The sequence below is a fragment of the Neofelis nebulosa genome, chromosome 2, assembly GCF_028018385.1.
Source record: "Neofelis nebulosa isolate mNeoNeb1 chromosome 2, mNeoNeb1.pri, whole genome shotgun sequence".
Lineage (NCBI taxonomy): Eukaryota > Metazoa > Chordata > Mammalia > Carnivora > Felidae > Neofelis > Neofelis nebulosa.
Window position 1 is genome coordinate 160,137,657 of NC_080783.1, and position 25,365 is coordinate 160,163,021.

Consider the following 25,365-nt stretch of genomic DNA (forward strand, 5'->3'; position numbering starts at 1 on the left):
TCAGAAATGGAAATTATGACTGAACATCAACACCTGAATGGAGTTCATAAACACCATTAGAGTAATTTGTAGAATTAAATAGTTAAGGAATGCTTTCTGCTGGATATGGTACAATAAGGTTCTCTGGATAGAGTGATGATAGTCCTTCTGTGTTTTAATTTTCACTCTTAAAGGAAAATGTGTGTGCATGTTTTAAATGACACAGAGCACATGGAATTTACTTCTGTTTTCAATTTGTATAGTCTATTCTATACTATTGTATCTCATTACAGTACATGTTTTGCTCTCGAACCATGTTTTGATTCAGGGACATATGTCTCCACACTCCCAAAGCTATTCTCATATCTTCAATGTAACCAACAAAAGTAAGTGAAAAGAACTGTTTCAAAATTAACTCATACGTAATATGCTTTATTAAATAGCTTTTGGTATATTTCCTGATTAGTGGTATTAGTTTATAAATTGTGTAATTGTATTCATAAAAAATATTTAGCATGCAATTAAAATTAGATTAGTGCAATTGATTCATGCAAATCTAGACCAGGCTTCTCAATTATTATCTTTACCTAAAACCTAGTAACCCTAGTAAAAATTATTATCACTAGTGCAAATAGGGCGAAGGTAGCACGGACTATGGGCTGCCCATGAAAATTCATTCCCTCTTCTTCTGGACACATAAGTAAGACATGGCCATGTGACTGAGCTCTAGCCAATGAGATGTAACTCAAAGTGATGCATGACACTGCAATGCCTGGCCTGTAAAACATTTCATGCGTGTCTCACATACCCTTGTCTCATTTTTGCTCACATGAATGGAGATGACCTCAAAGGAGACTCTGGAAGCCACATGTTTAAAATGGGTCTTACTTTCTTACACCATTCACAAAAACAAACTCAAAATGAATAAAGGACCTGAATGTGAGACAGGAAACCATCAAAACCTTAGAGGAGAAAGCAGGGAAAAACCTCTCTGACCTCAGCCGCAGCAATTTCTTACTTGACACATCCCCAAAGGCAAGGGAATTAAAAGGAAAAATGAACTATTGGGACCTCATGAAGATAAAAAGCTTCTGCACAGCAATGGAAACAATCAACAAAACTAAAAGGCAACCAACAGAATGGGAAAAGATATTTGCAAATGACATATTGGACAAAGGGCTAGTATCCAAAATCTATAAAGAGCTCACCAAACTCCACACCTGAAAAACAAATAATCCAGTGAATAAATGGGCAGAAAACATGAATAGACACTTCTCTAAAGAAGACATCCAGATGGCCAACAGGCACATCAAAAGATAATCAACGTCGCTCCTCATCAGGGAAATACAAATCAAAACCACATTCAGATATCACCTCACGCCAGTCAGAGTGGCTAAAATGAACAAAACAGGAGACTATAGATGCTGGAGAGGATGTGGAGAAACGGGAACCCTCTTGCACTGTTGGTGGGAATGCAAACTGGTGCAGCTACTCTGGAAAACAGTGTGGAGGTTCCTGAAAAAATTAAAAATAGACCTACCCTGTGACCCAGCAGTAGCACTGCTAGGAATTTACCCAAGAGATACAGGAGGACTGATGCATAGGGGCAGTTGTACCCCAATGTTTATAGCAGCACTCTCAACAATAGCTAAATTATGGAAAGAACCTAAATGTCCATCAACTGATGAATGGATAAAGAAATTGTGGTTTATATACACAATGGAGTACTATGTGGCAATGAGAAAGAATGAAATATGGCCTTTTGTAGCAACGTGGATGGAACTGGAGAGTGTTATGCTAAGTGAAATAAGTCATCCAGAGAAGGACAGATTCCATATGTTTTCACTCCTATGTGGATCCTGAGAAACTTAACAGAAGACCATGGGGGAGGGGAAGGAAAAAAAAATGGTTAGAGAGGGAGGGAGCCAAAACATAAGAGACTCCTAAAAACTGAGAACAAACTGAGGGTTTATGGGGGGTGGGAGAGAGGGGTGGGTGGGTGATGGGTATTGGGAAGGGCACCTGTTCGGATGAGCACTGGGTGTTGTATGGAAACCAATTTGACAATAAATTTCATATTAAAAAAATAAAAAATAATGAAAAATTAAAAAAAAGAAAAATAAAAAAAATGGGTCTTGAGTGACTTCATGGAAAGGTGCCACACCAACAACCTATTTATTCACATAATCAAGATACACATTTCTATTGTTTTGGGACCATTATCCATTTTTTTTAGTCTATTATTGTAGCAGATAATACAATAACAAATTCAGATTTCATCTTAGAAAACTGAATAGTTTAGTGTCTTTTTTCCCCTATTACTCAAAGCAGTAATGAAATGCACAGAGATTGCTTTAAAAATTAATCTGGAAATATGAACTCACATTATATTTTTGGACAAAAACATTTCAGAACTACTGGCACCTCTTTAACCCTGAGGCCCTAAGTTCTAAGGCATCCATTGTAGGTAATGAATACATTTCTCTTCTATGTATCTCGAATGGTACAGCTATGTCTCATCCTTGGGAGAATTAAGAAAATTGTCCCTCAAATCATTTCCATAGGGCTTAATTCCTTCAGGATTCCAGTTGAGAAAGGCTGGAAGCCTTACAAAAACATGCAAATGTGTATGCTTATATGTGTATTGATACATAATACACAGACACAATTTATATGAGTCTTTATCCTTCTATATGTGTATTGATTTATTATATATAGTTCTGTATTCTTCCAGAGTTTATAGTCTTGAATACCCATATCACCTGTGTGTACTGCAATTGTCCAATATTGAAACTTATACTTCTGTTTTGGCTGGCTTTGAAGATTCTACACTCCTGGGAACTTTTTAGTATTAACCACAAATTAGAAATTAGATGTTCCAGAGTACCTTAAGTATACATAGCACAACTCCTATGGAAACTGCTGGGTCTTGGGATCTACTCTATGTTGTAGGTATCATGGGCCTTTGGACTCAGTCTTTTGCATTCATTATTAAATAGATGAATGAATGAATGAATGAATGATTATACTGTATTTTGGGCAATTATTCTCAAAACATTTAGAATTCTACTATGAATTAATTCCTCAATATTCCCACTCCACTCTGGCAGCAGAGAAGGATGAGACTGTATGGCAAATGGTTAGTGTAATTGCCATGAGACTTGAAGGTTGTTCTCAAAGGTTGAATCACCAGGGGTGTTCTATAAAAATATGGTAACTGGGCCCCACCTCTGGAAATTCTGATGAAAGAAGCATCAGGTTTTTTTTTTTTTTTTTTTTTTTTTTAAAGTTCTCCCAAAGTTTCTAATGTGCAGCTGGGGTTGAGAAAACTGTTAGGACAATATTTCCCCTTCTTGTTTGATCATAAGAATTAGCTGGTAATCTTGTTTAAAAGTATGGATTCTTTGGCCCATTTTAGGATATTCTCAATCTGTGCCTTTAAAGGAGGAGTCTTTGAATTTTTGTTTTTTAATTATTTTTAAATGTTTTAATTTATTTTGAGAGGCAGAGCACAAGTGGGGGAGGGGCAGAGAGAGGGAGACCCAGAACCCAAAGCAGGCTCCAGGCTCTGAGCTGTCAGCACAGAGTCGGATGTAAGGCTCAAACTCATGAATCGCAAGATCATGACCCCAGCCGAAGTCGGACACTTAACCGACTGAGCCACCCAGGCACCCCTTGTTTTTTTTATGAGGGTCCCAGATGATGCTTATGATAGGGAAATTTGGAAAAATACTTCATCAGCTTCTAAGCTCTTCTAGAAAAAAAATGCTAAGGGCTATCATTCTCAGCTCTATCCCTAGGCATAGCACAGATTCTGGTTCATATTAAGCACTCAAGTATTCATATTAATTAATTCATTCATTCCACTTTGAAAGTGGAAATGGATGAGAAAATTTTGACAAAATTTAAAAAATCACTGTGACCAGTTTAATACTAGAGAATTACAAAGTAGAGTTATGAAGGATTTCATGAGTTTCAGTGGATTCTCTTTCATGATCTACTATAATTATTGCACTGTAATCAATTGGTTTGCATTTAGAACTTCAGAATTCTTTGCAAGGTAATATTTGCCAGTGAATATTAAACTCTACATAACCACTTATTGGGAAAGTCACCGGGGAAAGGCATAGCTGAGAGTAGACTATAAGAACTAAGGAATACCACTGTACCCAACAGTTCAGTAGTTAGAAGAAACTGTTAACAATTCGTTTATTTGTACTTGACTGAGTTTTTTTCAATGCAAGGCTTTTATATGTGTATTCAATTGAAAGGCATATCCACACATCAGCTTAAAAACAATTATTAAACATTTTTTACCAATAATTTTTTCTCTCATGCTTTTTGAAACCTTCACAAATTTAGTTAAATGTGATCTTCAAAATTAACCTTCTTTTAGCCTTTACCAGCTTTGTCAGTTTATAGTATCTGTCATTTGTCATGAGTAAGTTGGCTGTTTTTAAATTGTCATTATTTTCCTTAATTGATACCCAAATAAGCTGACACTCAAAAATCAATAGTAGTCTTTCTCAGATGTAGACCTACACCCCCAACTAATTACTTGTGTTACATAAAAAGAAATATTGATATGTATGAGAATATTGTAGAGTATTTTCCATCTTCTACATATAAGGGAACAAGTGAAGGGTTAATAGCAATAGCAAATGTCATTTGTATAGTGCTTCACAGTTTACAAAATGCTTTGATATACATATCTCATGGGAGTACAATGGCCGCTCTATGATGGAAGTATCACTATTTCATTGCATACAGTGTTGTTATACATACTTATACAGGGGAAAAGACCATTCATTTGATCCATATATGTTTGCAATGATATTTTGGTTTCAATATCAAACAATTTGGAAAATGTACTTTTCCAAGGAAACACAGAGAGCTGTTTGTATTCAGTAAAAAGCCTCAAAGCCGTTAGCTGTAAACCGTGTTTTGCAAGCTCCAATGCTACAAAATGAATGTATAAATTGGGCCAAGTATAAGTTGGTAAGTTGGTAGGTAGTGGGGTCTACAACAAATTGTTAAGTGCATTCCTGTCTAAAGCTATATACATTTTAAAAATATTTAAGGGTGCCTGGGTGGCTCAGTTGGTTAAGCGTCTGACTTCGGCTCAGGTCATGATCTCGGTTTGTGAGTTCGAGCCCCACTTCAGGCTCTGTACTGATAGCTCATAGTGTGGAGCCTGTTTCAGATTCTGTCTCTCTCTCTCTCTCTCTCTCTGCCCCTCCCTTGCTCGGGCTCTTTCTCTCTTTTTCTCTCAAAAATGAATAAATATTAAAAATTTTTAAAAAATATTTAAACACTATAGACCAAAGGAAACATATTATATAGATTTTCTGTTCCACACAAAAAGAACATGGGTTGTAAAAGAAGAAATAAAGCAGGGACACAGAAACACAAGGAGATGATATGAGAAATTATTTGGGTCACAGGAAACACAAAAAGCAAAGTTGGTAAATGCTGATGATGCTTATTTAGTACCATCAACCTCTGTCTATCTCTCTGTTCTGACTTGGTTTTGTTGTTGTTCTTGGGACAGCATAATATAATGTTAAAAATACTGTATGTTATGGATGTCACCTTGGAATTAGTTTCCTTATCAGTAAAGTGGAGATAATAATAGGTATGTTATAGAATTGTCGTGAGATTAACTGAGCATACATGACCTCTTTCACATTGTGAGTGGTAAATAAATGGTGGGTATTATCATCATTCTAATCAGCATCATTGGAAAGAACCACTTCCTTACTCATTCCTACAACTTCTCCTTAGTACATACTTAAAGATCAAAATTAACTTCCAGACCTGTATGGTGAGAAGCTTGCCAAAGGAAAGGCAGAGTTCCTTCCTCTCACTCATATAAATCAACAACCACAAAACCAAAGACAGAAGTGTCCCCTCTCTGTAAGCTGATCAATAAGCTCAAACAGCCTCTTTACTTTGCACCATAAAAAAGTATTGGGAAAATTAGACTACCTAAAAGTAGCCATACTTGTACCAACTATGCCATTGCTTCCTGAAACGCTATTCACCAAAACGCCCCTAGAACTTGGTTCAGTTAAGAACGCATTGATTGAACATCTCTGTGATAAAGAGAAAAGGATCTTTGCTCTTGAAGCCCTGACACACCCAGATTAGTGGGAAAAAGAAAAATGTAAACAGGTCATTTCAATACAAAAACTCAAACATGTCCGAGTTCCTCACTCTGATGGGCATCTTTCCTTTTACCTCTTTCAGTGGGACTTCAGAAGCATTGTAGACATGCAAGGGTTAGTATGCTGTGAGAACACTGAGGGAAGATACACGCCTATTCTTCAAAGTCCAGCTCTAGCCCTACATCCTCCAGGAAGCTTTCCACTCTACTTTGATCTTTGACTTACTCGAAATCCTTTGATTTCCAGTAAAATTGCCACTTAATCATTTTGGTTCCTAGTAATTTTATACCTTACATGGGAAATAAATTGTTTCCTGGGCACATGTTCTATGTACCCAACCATAGTGTAGTAAGCCCTCTAAGCAGAAAGACTTATACTCTTTTGAGCAATATACAGTGTTATATCTGCATTAATCTGAAAAACTGAATGTTTTATTGTTGGCAGATTAAGATTAGTAAAAACTAGTTCACAAATAATAAATGCAATAGTTTGGGACTCTATTATATCGGGTGCACCTATGAAACAGTGTTTTAGAAAATTTGGAGACTTTTTGGTATGATTTAAAGCATTTGAATTATTAGAAACAGAAAAATTGTAAATATAAACATATCTGTTACACAGTAAATGTTCTATTTCTACTTTTAATCATCATTTATATTTTTGGTCCTGCTTTACAACCTGGTGGTAACAACTTGGATTTACTCACAGGGCAACAGAATACACATTCAATTGCTCCATAATTGAAGAGTTACAGCTAGACAAAACTTTCAATGATCACTCATTTGTTTTAATACCACATGCAAAATGGTTGTGATGATAAGATAACACTCCTAAAACTCACAAATCATCAGTTTATATTATGCTAACTTATCACTTAAATCTATTTCCTAAATATTTTTACTGAAACTCAAAGAAAAAAATATTTATTAACATAAATGTTTTTAAAAGAGAGGTAAAAAAAAACACCCCAAAACCTAATAACAACAAAGAAATGACCTTTGTATTAAAACTAATCATTTTAAATGGATTAAATCTCACACACATTTACTTCTAATATCTAAGATTCACTCTCATATCTAATTTATTTTATCTCCCCTATCCTTAATATGTCCTCCCTTTCATTTCCACTGCCACTAGTAAAATTCTGCTTTTCATTACTTCTCAGTTAGATTACTGCAACAACTGCTTCATCAGTTTCTTGACTTTCCCATCAAGTTGATCTTTCCAATGATGCTAGATTAATTATTGCATAACACAGTTCCAAACTTCTGATTCCTAGCTCAACCATTTGCACTGCCTACTTTCTTACAGAACAAAGTCTAAACTACCTGAAGTCTAGGATTCACTGATTTCTGTGCTATTGTTCCAATTTATCTTCCTGAATTTCTTTCCCAATCATATGCTTCCTACATTACACATATTACATACATTCATAGACACTTCATCCACTAAAGATAAACTACTCATTATTCCTGTATATGCCTTTAACATTCTAATCTCTATTTTCTTAATGTTTTCTCTAAGTCTAGTCTACTCTCCCAAATTCTACCCATCCTTTGGAGCCAAGTTCAAATGTCCCTTCTTTCATGAAGATGTTTCTAAATTCCTCAGAAGTAGTTAATATTCTTCTTTCTGAAATTTTATCGAATTTTAAAATGTCTCTCTTATGGAACTTGTTACTTTATACCTAAAACATACTTAGGTAAGTGTTTCTCTGCTTTACTAAAACTGTGAAAAGCCCTTGAGAATGGAGTGTATGGCAGCTTCACATCATAAGCTCTAACGGGCCAAGTATAAAGGCTTCAAACATAGTAGATCCCCAAATAGTTGTTGAACAAAAGGCTGAATGGAGTGATTACTTTTTAGTAGTCTCAGAATTGTGGACATTATACAAAAGATTATGTATGGGATCTATATGAATGTTATTGATAATCATTCAATGAAAATTATTGCCTTTGAATAATCTGACTCGTTTCATAAACTAGATCAGTGGTTGTCCAGCTCTTCTCCACAGCTCTTTTGGGACTCCACAGACGTGGCCTGGGGATCTCCCTCCTGGGCAGTAGAAAATGGTAAGTGAACAGATTTCTGTACTCTGCATTCTGCCTTCAACTAAAGCTGCTACATTTTGTATATTGGCCTTCTTGTAAGACTTTGCTTAGAAAGCTTTCACTGTTTAAAAAGTTTTTTTGAGGGGTGCCTGGGTGGCTCAGTCGGTTGAGCGACCGACTTTGGCTCAGGTCCTGATCTCACGGTTTGTGAGTTCGAGCCTCGTGTTGGGCTCTGTGCTGACAGCTCAGAGCCTGGAGCCTGCTTCTGATTCTGTGTCTCCCTCTCTCTCTGCCCCGCCCCACTCATGCTCTGTCTCTCTCTGTCTCAGAAATAAGTAAATATTAAAAAAAAATTTTTTTAGAGTTTTTTTGAAATCCCTTGGGGTTTTACCCCTAGAATACTATAATTCCGTATTTGTTTCAAGTCTCTGACCCACACGAAAATAACTTCACATGAAAACTAGGTAAATGAGCTGCTGTGTTTTTGGCTGAATTTACTATTAGAAAAATACCAGAATGGTAGCACAAAAGTAGGTAATTTAAATCAGGACCTCTTATAATACCTGACTTTGTATGAGACCTGCTATAATAGTCTTTGACCTAAATTTTTGATCTGACTTTATTGACTTGAGAACAAGCTAGCTGGTGAATCTTACAGACATCATTCTCTTTGTGGCCATTTCTCATAGATTTGAAAGATCCCTGAGAGGCAGTTATATAGCTTTCCATTTCTGTAAAAGACAATGACAAAACTTTCTATCACCTAGCCTTAAAGTAGCCTTTCCCCTTACCCACAAAGAAGAAAACTGATTTGCACTGTATCTTCACAGTGCTGATTTGCACTGTATCTTCAGTGAAGAGACACTTAAATCTGTCTTAAACTCCCAGTTAGTTACACAATCCTATGTTCATTATTTGAGGTGGGGGGAATACCTGTTTAAGTCACGGTGTATAATTGGCTGTGTCAGGTTGTGAAGGTACTCCATACCTTTGGCAACATCTACTGCAATAATTAATTTAGACTGCAAATCAAGAATCCTAGAATTTAAAAAAAAAGATTTAGTGAGAATGAAATGGTCAAAGCCAATAACACATCTTTCTAAAAGAAATCAATGGTGTGTGTGTGATTTGTTATTCTGTGTATCTTTCAGCCTTTTTTGCTTTATTGAAGATTAAGCTAAAAATTCAAAAAAATCTGGAAAAATAGGTTTCCACATCAGAAAATGCTTAATTCTAAATCAGTTTAGATATCAACTCCACATATTTAAAATATTTTACTTGAGTTTATAATGTTTATAATATTATACTTAATTTTTTATAATAATATAAAATTGATTCTATTTTAATAACTGAGAGAAACCACACTCTGATTATTGTATGCATATATCTAGGAAGTAAATTAGAATTGATTGTGCAGGGCTATTCTTTTTTAACTTTAAAGCATAAATGCTTGGACCCCTGATAATTATTTTATTCTGAGCTTACATATATCTGCTTTATTGGTATGTCATATTAACTTAATTAGTGTAAGCTTCAGTTGCTAATTTAAATTCCTTGGATTTGTTATCTTCAACTGAATTCCTGTTAAGAAAGTACAGAAATATTTCTATTCATTAAAACATAATTCTTGGGCATAAATTATTAGCCATCTTTAAAATGCTACCTTTCCTAGCATTCAGAGATGTCAGAAGGTAAAGGGTCACCCAAGCAGAAAGTCTCTGAGGTGTTGCAAGGATAATTCCAATGACACTTAAAAGGATAAGTCAGAACAAGAGAACCATACCTCTTCTGTTCATGAAGGAGGGAGAATAGAGAACCCCCTGATATGTACTGGGTGACAATGGCGAACTGGCTGGGATCATTCAAGCAAGCACCCACAAACTGAATTACACATGGATGATTGAGCCGGCAGAGAATGGACACCTCTCGGCAAAACATATCCACGTCTGATTTGGAGCAGTAGGTGTTGGCTCGGTAACTGCAAATGGCAGGAGTGGGGAATCCTCAGTCAACAGATGGATCAAAACAAGGGGCTTGCCATGCATATGCTTCTTAAAGTTCACAACTGCAGTCTGATACTAAATTTTCTCATTTGCTCACTTACCGTTTTATAGCCACTATTTTATTTCTGCACCGTCCTTTATATACTTTCCCAAAAGAACCTAAAATTGTTTAAGAGAAATGAATAAACACATATTATCTTGAGCTCTTGAAACTAACAGCAGACTAGTGTTTTCTTAGGTTACCTGAGCCGATAATCTCATGGAACTCAATTTCTGAGAGTTGAAGATGGAAATGTGAGGGTAATCCAGCCCTTAGAAGGAGGACATCTGCCTTCTCTGCAAATAGGAATTGTTATTTTCTTTTTTAAGATTAAAAAGCACACATGGATGTGTCCACATGATTTACATACATGCTTTACTTAACGAAAAATGTCATTCCCCAGTAACATCTAATTTTCCAAATACAGTTGACTCTTTGGAGATACTAAAACCTTATCACAAATGATCCCTATTCCCTGCATTAAAGTCATGTTAGTTTTCTGTCTCTGTTCTCTGACCTTTGTTATCAGGGCTAAGGGTTTATTCCTAATCTGATCAATAACTGGCTTGTCTGCCTGACATGGCAACCCCGGAGTACAGTTCGTATCACATCATGATAAGGAGTTTTATCTGGTCAACCTCAGAAGCCTACCACAGTAGGCTTAGCCAAATATCCATCAGCTAAATCTCAAAGGGATGCCAGTTAGATGTCAAAAAATAAGTATGTGAATCATTCAGAGGAAACATCCCAAACCAAAGATAATTTTTTAAAAAAGCTTCAAATTCTAGTTACATATAAATTTATAGTTGAATTATATATTTTAAAAATTTTCCTGATTCAATGCTATTTATTTCTATGTGCAGCATCCACACAAGAATTTTCCAAGGTATTACTTATTTGGGGTCTTTTGAAAAATAACTTCTTTGTTCAAATTTATTTTCCTATGGCAAACCTATTCCCAATTCTCCTCAAAGATATTAACATTGGTAATTTAGATTTCATTGAAAGTACAAATGTCTTTAAGAACTTGATCTTTCTTTAATACTTAAGAAATTCTCACTGTTATACCTTCATGAAGCAAGATGCCATATGAAAAATAGTACAGAGGTAAGATTAACTGTGGGAAGAATGGCTTGTTGGTAATATTATTTATGCATGCAAAATAGTCATCATGTATAATATGTGAAACAAAATAGAAAGTTATTATATGTAAGCCAATTGTTATCCTGAGTGATAAAGTGTAACAATTGTCCCATATTGAAATACCTTTTGTCATGCTTTTAATCTTCCCCAAGGGAGATGGAAGAGACACATAGGAGCCATCTAGAAATCAAATTAGATTATAGAGTTGAAGGTAGCCATCATTTTTTTCTACACAAACATTAAACATTATAAAAAGAAGCAGGTGACAAAAGAAATTTGCTAAGAAAACCAAGTGAGAATATAGCTTTAACCCAGGTCTTTCTCTGTATACTGAAACTGCACAGTGAGTGTTTATTTAGAGAGAACACAAAAAGATTAAAAACAAACAAAAAAAAAGGTCTAGCAGACTCCAACAGATTTAATTTGTGTCTGGGTATGATATTCTCTGGCTTGCCTTAATAGATTACTAAAATGGAACATGACTGCTCTCAGCTCACCCAGGCCTTCCTAGTCATGCATAAGCCTCATAGAAACCCAGTCCAGGGAATGTTAGTTAAACCTGAAGGAACTGCAGATTGGTAAATTAGAAAAACAGCTTAAATGAAGGTTTCCTTCTGGTTTTAAGTATATTTATTTTGAGAGAAGGAGAGAGCGTGAGTGCGGCAGGGGCAGAGAGAGAGGGAGAATCTCAAGCAGGCCCTACACCATCAGCATAGAGCCAGATGCTGGGCTTGATCTCACAAACCATGAAATCATAACCTGAGCCAAAAATCAAGACTTGGATGCTCAACCAACTGAACCACCCAGGTGCCCCAAGTGAAGGCTTCTTTATTTTCAGCCTCACCCAGACATAAGTTTTCTTAAAATAAAGCTAATCTGACATGCCCTCCTCTCTAACCCCAGAATATAATAGTAATAGAAACAAATGAAATAAGTCATACAGAGAAAGACAGATACCATATGTTTTCACTCTTATGTGGATCCTGAGAAACTTAACAGAAACCCATGGGGGAGGGGAAGGAAAGAAAAAAGAGGTTAGAGAGGGAGGGAGCGAAACCATAAGAGACTCTTAAAAACTGAGAATGAACTGAGGGTTGATGGGGGGTTGGGGGGGGGTGATGGGTATTGAGGAGGGCACCTGTTGGGATGAGCACCGGGTGTTGTATGGAAACCAATTTGACAATAAATTTCATTAAAAAAAAAAAAAGGTTTACCTTTGGGCACAATATTGTACTAACAACAAAAACTGAGTAAGAAAGTGATACCTCCTCCAGGCTGAGAATATTCATTACAGGGCAATTCATCCTGCGGTCTCTTATAATGCTTCAGGAGTGTGACAATCGGATCATGTCCTTCATGAAAAGACAAAAAGGACAAAGAGTCTTAACTTCTGTTTGATTTATTCAGCTCACCATATAACTCAAAAGTGACTACAGACAGCTTGAAGCACAGGCTCTATCTTAAGAGATAATATACTGCAATAGGAATGTAGTACTTTCATTCATTCAGTCAGTCAAAATAATTCACTGAGACTCTACTACATGTGGGACTCTATGTTAAGCACTATATTGGGTGGGGGATATACAAAGAACAGTGACTCTGGTCCTATCCCCAAGAAGCTTAGTGTAGTTGAGTAATGATGAGAATTTTTAAATGAGGAAATATGAGGTGCTAAGGGCACCATTAAAAGGGTGAAAAGCACATATGGTAACCAGGAAAGAGGGATGAGTTTGCTTTGATTGAACATTACATTTCATTGGCAACTGCAGTATATAACATGGCCCTAAGATAATTTACATAGGTTTTTGTGACAGGAGACAGCTGGCTGGCTTGCTATCAATATTTGTACTCCCCATTCATGTAGTGATTTTGTCACTGGGAATGGCTGTCCACCCCGGGAGGTCAGTGCCCTGTCATCCCTGCATCTAGTTATGGCCTTGAGAGAAATTCTCACCAAGGGAACATGAGCAAAAGTGATGCTGCTTCCAACTCTGGGCTTTTAGAAAAAGACCTTCTCTACTCTTCCTATCTGCTGGCTGGATGCAGATGGTTGGGAGATGGGAGATGGAAGAAAGCCATCTACTGACCAGAAATGCCCACACTAGACTTTTACACAACCGAGAAATAAATTTCTACTACATAACACCACCAAAATTAGGCAGGGGGGGGGGTGTTATTAATTGTAACAGGTACTTATTGTGTAAGATAAAAAATGCTAAATGCTCCTCTGAGTAGACCAATGATTTTAAATAGAACTAAACTTTTTGATATTGTATTATGTTTTAACTATAAAAATAATCTACTGAAGCTAATTTATACAAGAGAAAAATAAAGTCAGCCTTAAAGACCCTGCCAAAAGACTTGTGAAATGCAACAGAACTCATTGTAAAAATGGTACACTTTAGGAATTGAGAAAGCAGAAGTGCTTATCCATCACAGAGGGTTCATAGTTAACATTGATTCAGAAAACACCTAGCTAATGTATACAGTATATGCTGAGAGTTATGCCTGCTTACCAAATCCCCCTTCAAAAAGAGAAAAAGATTTTAATAGAGCATGCAAGATCATGAGATGGAGTAATTAAGATACTAAGTAGCATTAAAAGCTTTTTCTGGGGCACCTGGGTGGCTCAGTTGGTTAAGCGAACAACTTCAGCTCAAGTCAGGATCTCATTGTTTGTGAGTTCAAACCAGGTGTTGTAACTCTGTGCTGGCAGCCCACAGCCTGCTTTGAATTCTGTTTCCCTCTCTTTCTGTCCCTCCCCTGCTCGCTCTCTCTCTCTCTCTCTCTCAAAAATAAACAAAATAAACATTAAAAAAAAGCTTTTCCAAATGTAATATCCCAACACCAGCTTCTTCAAGAAAAACAACATTGTGATGACGATTAATAAAATTTGTAGCAAAACTTAAATCTACCGAGTTAACAACTGGTGTTCATTTTCTTATCTGTAGATTTCAATTTGTGACTGGTAGATCTATAATTTTCTCAAATCACAGACATAGGTTATGACGAAATAATGAGGAGCCAGTTCTATTCCCACTTTTTCTTTGGATTCTCCCGTGATCACAATCAGGGAAACCTCAGAACCCGAATGGCATTAGCCAATAGGCAAATTTCTAAAGAGACTAGTAGGCAGAAGGAACAGATAATGTAAAGTTCCAAGATGGGAGCAAATGTGACACCTTCAGAAATGAAAGAAGGCCAGTCTGGCCAGAGCATCACAAGCAAGGATGAGAGTGGTTCCAGACTTGGCTGGAGAAACAGATGAGTGCACATCACGTCAGGTAGTGCTTCACAAACTTTTTAGTGTGTTGAAGCATCACTTGGAGAGCATGTTAAACCACAGATTCCTGAGCCCTGCCCCCAGAGATTCTGACTGAAAGGTCTACAGTGGGACCTGAGAGTTGCTTTTCTGACAAAGTCCCAAGTGATGCTGATTAGGAGTCCACACTTTGATGCTACTGATGTGGAGTTTTGGATTTTATGACAGAGTTTGGATTTTAATGTAGGTGAAATGGGGAAGACTTGAGGATTTTTTTTTTAACGTTTATTTATTTATTTTGAGTGAGACAGAATGTAAGCGAGTGAGCAGGGGTGGAGCAGAGAGAGAGAGGGAGAGAGAGAGAATCCCAAGCAGGCTCCACTCACCAGGAGTCTGATGTGGGGCTCCATCTCACGACTGTAAGATAATAACCCGAGCCGAAATCAAGGGTCTGATGCCTAACTGACTGAGCCACCTATGTGCCCCTGAAGGATTTTAATTAGTAGAAGGACATGACTTGTTTTACCTTTTAAAAAAGATCCTTATTTACAGGTTAGAACTATGATACGCCCTCGTAAGGCTGTTGTAAAGATTGAGATAATGCATGTGATAGGCCTAACAATTTTTTTTTTTGAATTTCATTTCATTTTATTTTATTTATTTATTTTATTTTTTTTTAATATATGAAATTTACTGTCAAATTGGTTTCCATACAACACCCAGTGCTCATCCCAAAAGGTGCCCTCCTCAATACCCATCACCCACCCTGCCCTCCCTCCCACCCCCCATCAACCCTCAGTTTGTTCTCAGTTTTTAAGAGTCTCTTATGCTTTGTAGGCCTAACAATTTTAAGATATAAATATGCCTCTCAGATCTTTTCACTGCTTTTTGCCTTACTGTTTAGCCCCAAGAATTGTAAATGAACTTGGAAACTCCTTTATGGAACTTCAGATAAATTTTCTAAACATCAATATATTCCATTTCTATTGCTGCTATTGTTAATTACTGCATACTTCGTGGCTTAAACAACACAACTGTATTATTTTCTAGCTCTGGTAGTCAGAAGTCCGACATAGCTCTCAATGGGCTAAAGCAAGGTGTTGGCAAGCTTCATTCCTTTCTAGAGGCTCTTGAGGAAGGTCAATTTTGTTGCTTTTTCCAGCCTTGAAAGACCACTGACATTCCTTGGCTGTGGCCCCCCTTTTAGATTTTCAAAGCTAGCAATGGCTGGCTGAATCATTCTCACTCCACATCACTCTGACCTCTGTTTCTGCCTCCCTCTTCTGCATTTAAGGACCCCTGCTATTACACAGAGCTCACTGGGATAATCCAGGATAGTCTTTCTCTAAAAGTCAGCTAATTAGCAGCCTTAATTCCCCTTTCCCATGTAAGGCGGCATACTCATAAACTTCAGGAAATAGGCCCTGGACAGTTTTGGGGGGCATTACTCTGCCACCACCCCCAGTATGATGAAAATTTCAGTGTGCTCTGTTTGCGTGTTGGTACTGCTTCCTGTTGTGCACCTCCCTTTCTTTCCCAGGGCTGATGGTCATTTTAATCTCAAGATAGAAGTAGCACAACCAACAAAAAGTTATCTGGAATTAAAATGCCCCTTCATCTGTCCTGCTGCTAGATTCATAGGTTCTGAGGTTTGTCTGCTCCTGTCTATGCTGTCTGCCCCCACTTTAATAGGACCTGTGTTGCTTTAAGTTGTTCTTTTACTTAATTTGGTCTTTAAGTGTTTGGGACCAAGAAAAACAAAAAACAAAACAAAACAAAACAAAACAAATTATCTTATTTCCGTTTTTCCTTTGGGAAAAATAAAACAACCTAAACCCCAAGCATTTACCCAAGCATAACAAAGCTTAATTCACAAAGCCCACATCCCTGCCTGTCTCAGCCTCTCTGTTGGACTGACTGTGGCTGACAGCAGAGAGGGAGAGGGCCTCCTGCTTTCCCTAGTGAAGCAGAAAGCCGCATCTTGAATCCTGACCGTCTGTGTAAGTCCGTGATCACACCCTTGATGTTACCTTTCATTTCAACAGCTCTCTTGGCTCCACTTGCTCTGAGCAGTTTTAATTTCCTGCCAGCACAGTGGCACAATTTGCTGGCATTTTCTTTGGGATGCTTTTCATCAAGAGCCTAATGAGCGCCTGGGTTCTGGCTGATGATAAGCACGAGGCTGCCAGGGAAATGCCAAGAGGCCCCTTGGCTCTGGAAGGCATCTCCGCCTGATTTCCCACCTCCTGCTAACTATGGGCTGAGGCGCACATGTATGGGAACTTCTCCACTGCTATCACTGCTCTGACAAACTACCAAAGTGTATGCAAAGAAACCTGAAAACCACTAGGGCCCAGCTCCCTGATACTTGGGCACAAGGAGTTAAGTAGAAAAATGCCTTGATGGAACTCACTAAATGGACTTGTTAAGGCAAACTCCTGATAATGGATATACCCAGATAACCAAGGCACACTAATGGAACACATCCAGAGATAATCAAACTTCCACCAATTAAATAAAATGTTTTCCCATATCTAAGAATTTACTATCTACATCCAAGTATTTTACCCAAAACAGGAGGTTGCTATGTTATTAGCCTAATGCAGTTATAATAATGCTTTGCACATTCGGAGGATTACTCACTGGAGCCCATGAAAGTTTTTGCCAGCTTGGAGTGTCTTTCATATCTTGCGCCCCACTCTTCCAGTCTGTCTGTACCATTCAAATTCCATGTTTTCCCTTTAATTCGTCTCCTGTTGCTTTCCTTATACTTGGGAGCTATTTCCCCCAACCCCAAATTGCTTTGCTTTCAGCTTTCTGAATATCTGTATCTTAAAATCTAGGTTGTTGTGTAAGGCTACACGTCCATTCAAAGGGCTGTTACATAGACAGTTTACTTTGTATGTCATGGTCATGTATGTAACAGAGGGTTCCTAATTATTCAAGAAGGAAAAGGACCCATCTTATTATATCCCTATAAAGTTGTGTCTCCATCCCCACCACTTCGTCTTAGGAATAACAGATGCTGTTTATTGCTATGAAAAATTATTTTAAGTACTAGGTCTGAAGATTAACAGTAAATGACACTGGTACTAAGATCTTCTCCCAGATGTTGTGACTCTGAAGCCCCCTGGGTCTGAGGTGGAGAACATAGGGATTGGGTCTTGATTACATAAGCTAAGGAATTCTTATTGACTTCACATGTCCAAAATGCCCAGGTGATCAAAGGAGCAGTCTCAGCCTTTCTTTGGACTGCCTCAAAGAAGAAAACTTTCACAGTAATGGTATAGATGAGACTTTGCTCAATTTTGTTATCTCCCCTTGCCTGCATGTTAAAAACTCATCTTCCAAAAGCATTGAAAAGTGGGACCAGAGGATGGCTCCTGATGTTTGTTTTTCCTCCTGCCAGTTCTGGTCTAAACACTGTCATTTAAATTAGAGGCAAGAAAAATTCAAGATTTGCTACACCATCTCATCACTTAAATCTGAAAGATGCTTTCATAAGAAAGGGTATGCACATCCCTTTCTCCCCATATTCTTGTCCCTTAATCACCAGGCTCAAACAAGAATGCTGTCAGTCCTTCTTCACTTTGAGATAACAATCCACAATCACGAATGCTTTTGCCAAAAGAACACTATATAAACCAAGTCACTTAGCATTCTTCTTTCCTCCTTTTCTCTTCTTCTTATTTGGCTTTTCCCCCCCTTCCTTTTCCTTCTATAGATATTTATTGGGCATCCATTAAATACCAGCTCAAGTAACATCTTCCCAGGGAAGCCCTCCATGACTTCTCAGTTTTAAATAGTGTCCTAAACTTTTTACTCACTGTTGTGTTTCCTTTTAATTTTATTCATAGGACTTATTATCTGATAGTTTCTATTTGTTTTCTTGCTTATGACCTGTCTCTTCTGCTAGAAATACAAACTTCCTAAGAGCAAGGGAATACTGTCTAACTCACTGTTTCACCTCAGTTCCTAGCACAGTGTCTATCACATATTAAGTATGTAATATATTTTTTTGAATAAATGAATGGAACTGGGTATGAGAGATGTAATGTTGAAATATAAATGTCCTCAATCTTGTAATAAACAATTTCTAGTAGAAAAGAGAAAAATTAATTATATAAATGCTGACTCAAATTTTATTTGGCCAAGTTCTAGGAAGGAAAAGGTAGCAAATGCTGTGAATGTGCATAGCAGTGTTATTTCACAGTAGGCTAGAGGATTCAGGAAAGAGTTCCTTGAGCAACTGTCTTTTAAGCTGAACTTGAAAGATGGATATGAGTTGATTACGCAAAAGGGGAGGAGAACAGTGTTAGAGACAGAGGGAAAATTTTCACAATTCCAACGCATAGGAATAGGAGATTTACTTAGAGCACACTTTAAAATCATCTGCCTATTAAAATTTAAGCACAGATAATAAGAAATCCACAATATTTAAAGAAATATCTACATAGACAACAGAATAGTGATAAGTGGTATTCTTGAAAACATCAACTATATTATGACAAACCAGATGCTATTTAGTGAGACATAGAACAGAACGTTATGACTGAAATATCTGCTTATTCTCTAATTCACTTCAAAAAACATGTATTGAGCACCTATTAGGAATCAGTCATTGAATTAGCTTTTTGGAAGACAAAAAATAATATCTCAAATGTTTGCTCTCAAAAAGTTTATAATTTGTCACATGTAGAATTTAAGAAACAAAACAGATGAAGATAGGTGAAGGGAAGGAAAAGTAAAATAAGGTAAAAACAGAGAGAAAACCACAAGAGACTTTTAATGATAGAGAACAAATTGAGAGTTGATGGAGGGGAGAGGGCTGGGAGATGGGCTAAATGGGTAATGGGTGTTAAGGAGTTGTTGTGATCAGCCCTGGGTGTTATATGTAAGTGATGAATCTCTACATTCTACTCCTGAAACCAATACTAAACTATATGCTATATGTTAACTAGCTTGAATTTAAATAAAATCTCTGAAAAACAACAAAAAAGTTTTCCAGCTGACAATAAAATAAAGGTTTATAGTTTGGTAAGGGACACAGTGTTTCAATATGAAGTGGAAATATAGAAATAGAGATGCACATAAGGTTTAATAAAACATAATGAAAGGACATGTATGCTAGCCTGGAATGGCAGGGAAGACTTTCAGGAAGAGAGGATCTGTAAACTGACTTTTGAAAGTTAGGTAGAAATGAGAAATTGATAGCGTGGAGTAGGGTAGAGAGGATGGGGAGGGTGTAGAGATAGGACTGTATGAGAAAAGTCTTGGAAACATGGAACAACATGGTATATATGGGAAGAACAAGTATTTTGTATTACTATCACGTGAATACATACTGTCTTACAGAGTAATTGTGTACACATGGTGAGTTAATGCATATGAAATATTTTGAATATGCCTGGCACAGAGTGAACCCCGAGTCAATGTTAGTGATGCAGTGAATGTAACGATGATTGCGGCATGTGGGGTCACACATGTGAGACCACATGTGAGAGGAGTGACTGGACATGAGGTTTGAGAGATAGGAGGGCACAGGGCATGGGCACAGGATTTGCCATGAAAATACACTGGAACTTTTACTATAGGTAATCATGGGTTAATGAAAGATTTTAAGCTGGGGAATGCTACGGCCCTGTTTACACCTTGAATACTTCTTTAAGACTATAGTTAAAAAATGGAATCAAAGATGCTGAAGACAGGAAGAAAGAAAGAAAGAAAGAAAGAAAGAAAGAAAGAAAGAAAGAAAGAAAGAAAGAAAAAAGGAGTTATGAGGCTATTAAAATGGATCAGAAGAAAGATGATAGGTTATGAACTAAAACAATGACAGTAAAAATAAAGAAGAAAGGATGGATTAAAATGTACCTATGAAATAAAATGATGAGAATTTTTGATTGAATGGATGTGAAGAAAGGCAGATTGAGGGAGAAAAAGTCATCAAGCATCAATCCAGATTTCTGACTTTAGTGACTGAGTGGATGGTGGTGCCATTAATGACAGAATGAATAAGAGATATGGTAGGAAAACTGACTGATGAGGACAAAAAAGATATTAAGTTCAATTTTGGACTTGCTGAGTTTTGCATACTTGTCAGATATCCAGGTAAAAAGACCCAGCATGTTAGTTGGTATGCTGGTTTGAAAACATGGCTACAAATCCTCTGACACTTGTCCATGACTGAGGGGGAAACCCAGCTATAGTAAGGGGACTTGCAAATTTGTGCTAAAGTTTTAGAGTATTGTTTTAAAATATATCTTCATGCAACCATACAAATTAGAATAATGCTTTTAAGTTACTTTTTAAATATTTTGATTAGTGATTTTCAAAACCTCCTTGATCTTGCTTTAGTCCTGAGGTTTTAAGATAAATTGTATTGCTTGATTCATAAATAAATATAAACACAACAAAACAACACATGTGTTTATATATTCCAGGTTTGTCTAGTGGTGTTTGGCAGGGATATAAACCCTTCAATGATTCTAATATGTCAATATGTCATATTTCTTACTGGACACTAAAACATGTTGTAAATTAGGAAAGACTATGAGATTTGGGGGTTATATGAAGTTTGACTGAATCTTTGTTATACATATAATAATAACAAATATCATTATTTTTATTGAGAATCTGCTATGTTCTCGACACTTAGATGTTATCCCAAAACTTCAGAATTCTGTAAAGTGGTTATTAATTTACTCATTTTAAATTTGAAGATTAAGACTTAGAGATGGTTAAATGACTTGCCCAAAGTCATTAAATACTAAGGATGGAATTTGGACTTAGATCTATCTGATTCTAGAGCAAGGTGCTAAGAGCTTGAAATCTGCCATAAGACAGAACTCTGGTACCAGCTATCCACTTAAGAGCTGTGTGGTTTGGGCAATTGTGACTTAACAGCTCTAAGTCTCAAACTTTTAATCTATAATAGAAAGGTAATCCCAATTTAAAGGGTTATCTTGATAATTTAATTATGCATGCATGTATATGCTTGTGTAATAGGCATGTAATGAATGTAAGTTCTCTTCTACTATCCATTTTAGTATATGCAGCTTTTTACATAGTTATTCTGTTTCAAAAAATATTTCAGTGTGCTATCCCCCTACAAAAACGAAAGTTCTGACCATTCTAACGAGAGTTGATATTATTCTATTTATTTATTTTTAAAAGAGAGAGTAACTAAACATGTAGAAAGGTAACCAGTATGCATAAAATGAACACAGAGTTTGAAATACCATCTAAATCTTTTGTTTCTTCCTTCTTCTACCCCACCCATAATTTACTCTAGCACACTAAACTAAGTAACTAAACTCCAAATAAGTAAGAATTCAATATAGAAGAAACTTGGGAACTTATAACCCACTGATAAAGATTTATCAAAAAAACTTAATGAATCTACTCTTCCTTCAACTCCTCCCCACTCTTTTCTTTTAGTTATTTTTTTTTACTGGCTGAAAACTGTAGAAACTCACAACTGTAAGACTTTATTACTTTTAGAGGATACACGATAGTACGTTTACTATAAATAATTCACACCATACTACACTTGTCAAAAGGAATGAACAAAGTATATATCATGGTACAGGAGCCTTGATTTTTATTGTTTTTGCTCACTTACTCACTAATTCTCCAACTGCAGCTCCCTGTCACTGTGAATTAGAGTGGTTCTGATGTATACAAATATTGTATTCTGTGTAATTAGATATTGGGATAGGAGCCTCTGTAAATTACTTTAACTGGTGTCAGTAGTGAAGCAAATAAGAAGTTTTTAGTTCTGTTTCTAGTTTGGGTTATTTTCTGACCCTAAACAGCCTGACATAAAGAAGTGCTTTTCTTTGTCAAAGGCAGCCTTTTCAAATCTAACTGCCAGACACACTATTGAGCTATGTGTTCAATTCTAATTGGCTGAGATCTTTTCAATTCGGCAGTTTCATCTTTAATGCAATGGATGTAAGATTATGTGTAGGTCTTTTCAATGGGTTTTCCATACTGGTGATTAGGGCAGAGGATTTGAACATAAGCAGGCTGCTGGCTATTTCTTCTGGCCAATTTAAATTGATTCATACAAGTCCTTTGTACCCCAGGGAAAGGGCAGAACAAATCCAAGTGAGTGAGACAGCTATCGCTACTGTTAGATGGAATAGTAGAAAAGAAGGGAGGGTGGCAGGCTAGAGGAGGGGAAACACTCTAAATATTGTAAAATTAGAGCTCTGAGCAGTCTAGCAGAGAAATATTGCAACTTAACCAGTAGGCTTCTGTGTAGAATCAAGTTCACAGGGAAAATTATTTCCGAGATTGATTTTGATATCTTTAAGTTAAAAGGGCTATGTAAATGGAAACAGTTCTTCATATCTGATTCCACAGGGACCCATAGTAAGTGAACTCTTTTCTGAATTTCCAAAAGAGAGTTGATAACTCTTACAAAACTCCAAAGCATCCCTGAAATGAATTTGCTATGTCAGAATAGCAGAGGGTAAGCTAAAAATTTTGTTGGTGTCAGGTAAAAAATTTTTCTTAGAAAAGATCGGTGCTGTTGCAAAAAACTCCCAGTTTTCTACTAAGAGGGTAGACTAGGATGAGCTATTCAAATTGGATGCATCCAAAGAGTACTCCTTTTCAAGAGAGACCCTGGTTATAAAGCTCCCTTCAGGTTTATCTCTCTCCCAGGAGAGAATAAGGTATTGGGTAAACCACGATGGAACCATTTATATAACATCTCTATCCTATGGAGAAGGAACTTCAAGTGAAGCCTTAGTGTTTTCTCAACTCCATCTCCAAGTTTCTCAGGAAAATCCTTAGTCTGCTACATCAGTCAATTTGGTGACTCCCTACCTAAGGGAGAAAGGAATGCATTTCTTTATTCAAAGGAAACAGGGACAGTGCACTGTTGACAATATTTTAACAAGGTCATTTCAATCTTTCCTGAACACACAAAAACAACCCAACATTTTTCTACCAAGAGAAAATAGGAACAATTTTCATTTTGTTGGTTTTGACTTGTTCTGCTCTAGAACATATGCAAAACACCCATCTGTCTCCTGAGCACTAACATTCAGTTTGTTAAAATTCATAGTAATAATGAAATGGAACACCGATGCCTATCACATTAGTTGAACAAATAAGGGTGACAAGTATGGCATATGTTGCAGAGACCAGTGGGTAAATCCTCTATGCTAAAAGATTTTTGTTGTTGTCATTCAATACAAAATGTTGGGAACTTACACAATGATTCATTGTTTCTTAAAATGTGGAATTCCACAAAAACTAAAACTAAAACCAGTTTTCAACTATCACTCTCAATCAACTAAAAACAAACAAAGCCAACCCCTGTGAAGAGTTACCTACAGCAGCTATATCTGAGCTGTCTTCCGGAAGACTAATGCTTTGTAAACAGCCTTTTTTCTGAAACTCAAGTTTCTTGAGAGACACTGTCTGAGAATCACTTGAATAAATGCAATGTGTTGAGTAACTAGAACTTAGTAAGGCCTCCTAAGGCTTCAGAATATGTAGGATTTTCAAAGAGATACTCAAATACAGACTACCAGGAATTTATTTTATACAAATTACAAGGTCATTATAACTAACAGAAATGCATTCAGAAATTCATCAAAAGTCATGTATGTGAATGCTAATAGCAAAAGTATTCCTAATAGTCTCCAACTGAAAATTATCCAGGTGACCCTAAGCAATAGAATGAATAGTGATATAACAAAACATTATAAGAAGAATTAACAATATACAACTGCCTGCAATAATATGAGTGAATCTCACAAATTGTTGGTCAAAAGAAGTCAGATCAAAAAATGTACATACCATAATGTTCCATTTATAAAGTACAGAAAAAGGCAAAGCTAATTTATGCCCCAAGAAGGCAGTGGTACCCTCTCTGGGGAACGACTGGAAAAGAATGTAAGTGGATATTTCGAGTGCTGGCCATGTACAGTTTCTTCATGTGGATACCGGGTACTGGATGTGAGTTCAGTTTGTGAAAATTCATCGAGCTATAATGTGAAAATTTGTGTGTGTGCACGCATGCACACATGTATATTTGCACTATACCCAAATAAAAAATATAAAACACAACAGGCCTACATCTAACTCATTTCTTACTATACTATGTCTGTTCACTTTTCTCTATTAAAGTAACTCCGATAGTCATTTTTTCACTAGCAGTCTTCAGATTCATACTTTTCTTTCTATGTGCTTACAACAACTCTCCATTTCTATCAATGAAACCCCATCTCTCTTTTAATTAATAGAATTTAATGTCCTATTTCAGGCAGAAAACCTTTTAGGTCAAATTGGTAGCCTGAGAAATCTTCAAGTTTAGCAATTTCTCTTTTTTAGTATGGACTTCTACTAGCATTTAAAAAGATAAGAACACTTCTTTATGTGCTTTAAACATCCTAATAAGACAGCAAAGGTGGGCAGCAAAGTTTGATATATTTTAGGTATTTAGTTGTAACCCTCTGATTTCAATGATGATGTATACCATTTCATTTCACCTGAATATATTTATTTATTTATTTATTTATTTATTCACCTGGAAATTTAAACTCCATAGGAGAGTATGTGTATAAGCAAACCTTGCTTATGAGGTACATATACATCATTAAGCAATGACAAAGAGGTTGCTCCATTGTTGATTATTTCTAATTTCCTCTCCCTTTAAATGAAGAATTAATTTTTGTCATCTTTATTTATGAACTACTCCTAT

At 36.5% G+C, this 25,365-nt stretch overlaps 1 protein-coding gene across 4 annotated transcripts in view; it reads right to left on the reverse strand.

The window, feature by feature from the left end:
• TNNI3K (TNNI3 interacting kinase) overlaps positions 1 to 25,365 on the reverse strand; it is a 290,431-nt gene that overhangs the window by 157,544 nt on the left and 107,522 nt on the right. For all 4 annotated transcript variants that reach the window (XM_058716964.1, XM_058716965.1, XM_058716963.1 and 1 more), the window contains 6 exons: positions 12,649 to 12,735; positions 11,507 to 11,563; positions 10,444 to 10,536; positions 10,302 to 10,359; positions 9,981 to 10,175; positions 9,131 to 9,235 (listed from right to left, as the gene is read on the reverse strand). In XM_058716964.1, the coding sequence (XP_058572947.1) occupies positions 9,131 to 9,235; positions 9,981 to 10,175; positions 10,302 to 10,359; positions 10,444 to 10,536; positions 11,507 to 11,563; positions 12,649 to 12,735 (595 nt within the window). The remainder of the gene's footprint in view (positions 1 to 9,130; positions 9,236 to 9,980; positions 10,176 to 10,301; positions 10,360 to 10,443; positions 10,537 to 11,506; positions 11,564 to 12,648; positions 12,736 to 25,365) is intronic.